This window comes from Acomys minous (genome assembly GCF_964271855.1).
Source record: "Acomys minous genome assembly, chromosome: 15".
NCBI classification, from domain to species: Eukaryota; Metazoa; Chordata; class Mammalia; order Rodentia; family Muridae; genus Acomys; species Acomys minous.
In genome coordinates, this window is record NC_140497.1 from 41,387,273 (window position 1) to 41,392,014 (window position 4,742).

Consider the following 4,742-nt stretch of genomic DNA (forward strand, 5'->3'; position numbering starts at 1 on the left):
TACTGCTCTGCAAAGTCAGCTATAAAAAGTGTTTTCCGTGACTTTTCTACTTTCACATTAATTTTTTTTGCAGTAAAAACTAACTGCCTTATATAGTGGAAGGAGAGCACCTAACATGATGTGTAATTTCCTTTTGAACCAAAGAACCTGTAAAATTCGTGTGGGAGAGAAATTAAATGCTCTTTTACCTTTATGGCTGAAGACCGTCGAAGCATTTTTGGATATGTGCTTGTTCTTTCTAAGGGCAAACCATTCTCTCTCTCTCTCTCTCTCTCTCTCTCTCTCTCTCTCTCTCTCTCTCTCCCTCCCTCCCTCCCTCCCTCTTGTTATCCCTCCTCCTCCTCTATCCCTCTCTTTTCTTGCTCAATCTCTCGGTTAAATTTTAGTGAAAATTCAGGGGCTGGAATAAATTTGCAACTCAATTGTGAAATGAAGAGAGGGCATGAAAAACTGGGGGTAGAAGGAGGAGAAGAGAGAGAGGGAGGAGGAAGGAAAGATGGTTTTATGTCAGAGAATCAACTCAATAAAATCTAGGAAGACTACATATGTATGTATGTATGTATGTATGTATAATTTTGGGATGCTCTTACAAAAAGAAAAGACAAGAAAAAATTTTGGAATCCCTTAAGGAACTGTAGTGTTTAGCTCAAAATTTAAAAACAAGATTTGAAGTAACCCCATGATTTTAATCAACAGCTATCATTTAATGTTTTTGTCTTGGGGAAGTTACAACTTTTACTAATTTAAATATCTGATGTGAAAAATGATGAAATAAATGTCCTTTAAGGTTTAATCTCTTTCAAAAGCACAATATACTGTAAAAAAGAAGAAGAAGAAGAAGAAGAAGAAGAAGAAGAAGAAGAAGAAGAAGAAGAAGAAGAAGAAGAAGAAGAAGAAGAACAAATTTAGGAAAGAAGTGCTGATTGTCTTCAAGTTAGTATTGTTCATGGTGTGTGTGTGTGTGTGTGTGTGTGTGTGTGTGTGTGTGTGTGTGTGTGTAGGTATGGAGATGTGAAGTTCTCAGGATGATCCTGGATGTTTTCCTCAGGAATTTCCCCCCTCCTCCCCTTTTTTTTTTGGAGGCAGAATCTCTCATTGAGTTCATTAATGTAGGCACTCTCTGAATTCTTCCAGAGACGGGCCTGCCTCTGCCACTCATCTCCACTTTGCAGGAATAATAGAGCTGCATCACTTTGCCTGCTCTCCAGTTTATTTTTATTATTTTATTTTCCTATTAAAATTTTCTAATTAAAATATAATTACACCATTTCCTTCCTTCCTGTCCTCCCTCCAAGCCTTTCTATCTCCTCTCCTTTCAATCCCTCCCATATCTCCCTGCCCCTACACACCCCCTTCAAATTGATGCGCCCTTGTACCCCCTTTGGTGGGCTCTGAGCATCTGAAGTCAGGCCCTCACACTTGTGGAACATGTGTCTTCCCAGCTGAGCCATCTCCCTGGGGAGGTGGCCCCCCAGCCAGGACCTAGGGGTCCTATTTTCATGTTCAGTTGAAGCTTACACATAAATACACTTCTGGGAACTTGCAACAACAAATGTGCAGTGCTGTCTTCCCCCTGATTCCTCTGCAGCCAATAACTGTGCCAGCATCAGGAGGAATGAAGGTAGCCAGGGCAGAAACCAACTTAGTTGCCAAATCTACAGAGGGTTTTGTAAGGGGCTTTCATCAATGACTTTTAAAGGCTTGTGCTATTCTGTCTGTGCATTGAGTGAAATATAACTAGTCTTGATTTCCCCCCCTTTAATTCGAGCACATAAGCACTTTGGAGAAGCTTTTAATTCTGTGGCTCATGAATGCTTTAAAAATATATTTGAGGAACCTATTACTTGTGAGGATTATGTAAATGTACTAATGTATGGCCATTCTTTGTTCTTTTTGAGTAGGAAGTGTTTACATGTAGGAGAATATGTGCTTCAATTTTAAGACAATTCAATTTTACAGTGTAATATATAAAAATTTAAGTAATTTTCAAAAAGCCTAAACTATTTTTGACTTCACAGCGACCTTTTCTGTATTCTCTATTGTTTCTGGAGTGTTGATGATTAAACCCAGTATCCTCAGACATGCTGAACTTGCACTCTGACAATGACCAGTAACTTCATCCTCACCTCACAGAAACATAGAACATTAATAACAACCTCAAGATGAAGTGGACATGTCAGTACAGGCTTCTGATGTCAAAACTCAGAAGGTGGAGGCAATAGGACCAGAAGTTTAAGGTCATCCTCAGCTACATAATGAGCTTGAGTGTTCAGTCTTGCATACATGTGAGCTTGTCTCAAACCAACAACAATTAAATAAAGTAACATACAGAAAAATAATAAAATTATTATATCTGAATTGAGCAATGAAATAATTTTTGTTTGCAATTGAATAAGAGAATATTCAAATTTCCGGCTCTCTGCTCCTCCCTGTTCCAGAGACAGACGCATCTTCTTATGCAGTGCCAGCCTCTTCCCTTGACACAATGGTGAAGGTTGGAATAAATGGATTTGGCCGTATTGGGCGTCTGGTGACCAGGGCTTGTTTCTTAACTGGCAAAGTGGAGATTGTTGCCATCAATGACCCTTTCATTGACCTCCACTACATGGTCTACATGTTCCAGTATGACTCTACCCATGGCAAGTTCAACGGCACAGTCAAGGCTGAGAACGGGAAGCTTGTCATCAACGGGAAGCCCATCACCATCTTCCAGGAGCAAGATCCTGCAAACATCAAATGGGCTGATGCTGGAGCTGAGTATGTTGTGGAGTCTACTGGTGTCTTCACCACCATGGAGAAGGCCGGGGTCCACTTGAAGGGTGGGGCCAAAAGGGTCATCATCTCTGCCCCTTCTGCTGATGCCCCCATGTTTGTGATGGGCGTGAACCAGGAGAAGTATGACAACTCACTCAAAATCGTCAGCAATGCTTCCTGCACCACCAACTGCTTAGCGCCCCTGGCCAAGGTCATCCATGACAACTTTGGCATTGTGGAAGGACTCATGACCACAGTCCATGCCATCACTGCCACCCAGAAGACAGTGGATGGCCCCTCTGCAAAGCTGTGGCGTGATGGCCGTGGGGCTGGCCAGAACATCATCCCTGCATCCACTGGTGCTGCCAAGGCTGTGGGCAAGGTCATCCCAGAGCTGAACGGGAAGCTCACTGGCATGGCCTTCCGTGTTCCCACGCCCAACGTGTCTGTTGTGGATCTGACATGCCGACTGGAGAAACCTGCCAAGTATGATGACATCAAAAAGGTGATAAAGCAGGCATCTGAGGGCCCATTAAAAGGCATCCTGGACTACACTGAGGACCAGGTTGTCTCCTCTGACTTTAACACCAGCCCCTACTCTTCCACCTTTGATGCTGGCGCTGGCATTGCCCTCAATGACAAATTCGTAAAGCTCATTTCCTGGTATGACAATGAATACGGCTACAGCAATAGGGTGGTGGACCTCATGGCTTACATGGCCTCCAAGGAGTAAGAAGCCCTGGACCACCCACCCCAGCAAGGGCACAAGAGCAAGAGAGAGGCCCTCAGTTGCTGGCTGCTGAGGAGTCCGTGCCCCTGACACTGAGCATCTCCTCTCACAGTTTCTATCCTAGATCCCAGAATAATGGGAGGGACCCAGGGAGCTCTACACTCTTGAATACATCAATAAAGTTCACTGCACCTAAAAAGAAAAAAGAATCAAATTTCCAAAATAATTTCTGTCATTAATGTGAGTCATCAGATAAGTTGCTCTTTTAAGAACAAGATTTTCTATCAAGGTAAACCTGCAAGGGGTAGGAATCACAGCTTAATGATCATAGGGGGCCAAAGTAGAAGTCTACACAAGGAAGTGTTTATGAGCATGATGATTTGGATGAGAATAGCCCCCATAGGCTCATATGTTTGAATGTTTAGTCATTAGGGAGTGACACTACTTGGGAGGGATTGGAAGGTATAGCTGCGTTGGAGTAGGTGTGGCCTTGTTGGAAGACATGTATTACTGGGGGGTAGGCTTTGAGGTTTCTAAAGCCCAAGCCAGGTCCAATGTGTCCCTCTTCCTGCTGCCTGCAGATTTAGATGTAGAACTCCCAGCAACTTCTCCAACACCTTGTTTTCCTGTATGCCACCATATTTCCCACCATGATGATAATGGACTAAACCACTAAAATTTAGTCTCAACTAAATACTTCTTTGAGTAGAGCTGCCTTGATCATTGTGTCTCTTTATGTAAGACAGAAGTTGGTGCCATGGAGCGGGGTATTGCTGTGACAGCCCTAACCATGCTGCTACCGAGAGAATGTAGGCTTTGAGATTGTGGGTTAGGAAAGCAGTTGAACACTTTTAGTGGACCTTAATGGGCCATACTATGGAAGGCAGTGCTGCTGAGCAATGTAGATTTAGATTCGAACAGCCTGGATCAAGAGGTTTCAAAGGAGAAGAATATTAGTAAGTGGCCTAATGTGGCTACTTTTTTCCCATGTCCTAAAAAAAAATCTGCCTAAGGCTAAATTGGAGAGTTTTGAATTAATAACACTGGCAGAAGAGATTTTTAAGACAGCGTAGTATTGACTCTGTCTTATGGTTATTAGTGCTTACTCTTATAAAATGAAGCTAAGTCTCAGTGCTCAAGGAAATAAAAAACCTCTAATGGAATGTCTGATGCTAAATAGAGTAAAGGGAGTGGTGTCCTCAGGGCAAGACTCCAGCCAGTTAAGCTTTCAACTTGTGAAAAGGAATTAAAGAAAGAC

The 4,742-nt window shown here is 42.7% G+C and overlaps 1 protein-coding gene across 1 annotated transcript; it reads left to right on the forward strand.

Moving 5' to 3' along the window:
- The first annotated feature begins 804 nt into the window (after positions 1-804).
- LOC311585158 (glyceraldehyde-3-phosphate dehydrogenase-like) lies at positions 805-3,653 on the forward strand. Its single transcript, XM_084760039.1, has 2 exons — positions 805-933; positions 2,439-3,653. The coding sequence occupies exon 2, from the start codon at positions 2,486-2,488 to the stop codon at positions 3,485-3,487; it is 1,002 nt and encodes a 333-aa protein (XP_084616165.1). The 5' UTR covers positions 805-933; positions 2,439-2,485; the 3' UTR covers positions 3,488-3,653.
- The last annotated feature ends 1,089 nt before the right edge of the window (positions 3,654-4,742 follow it).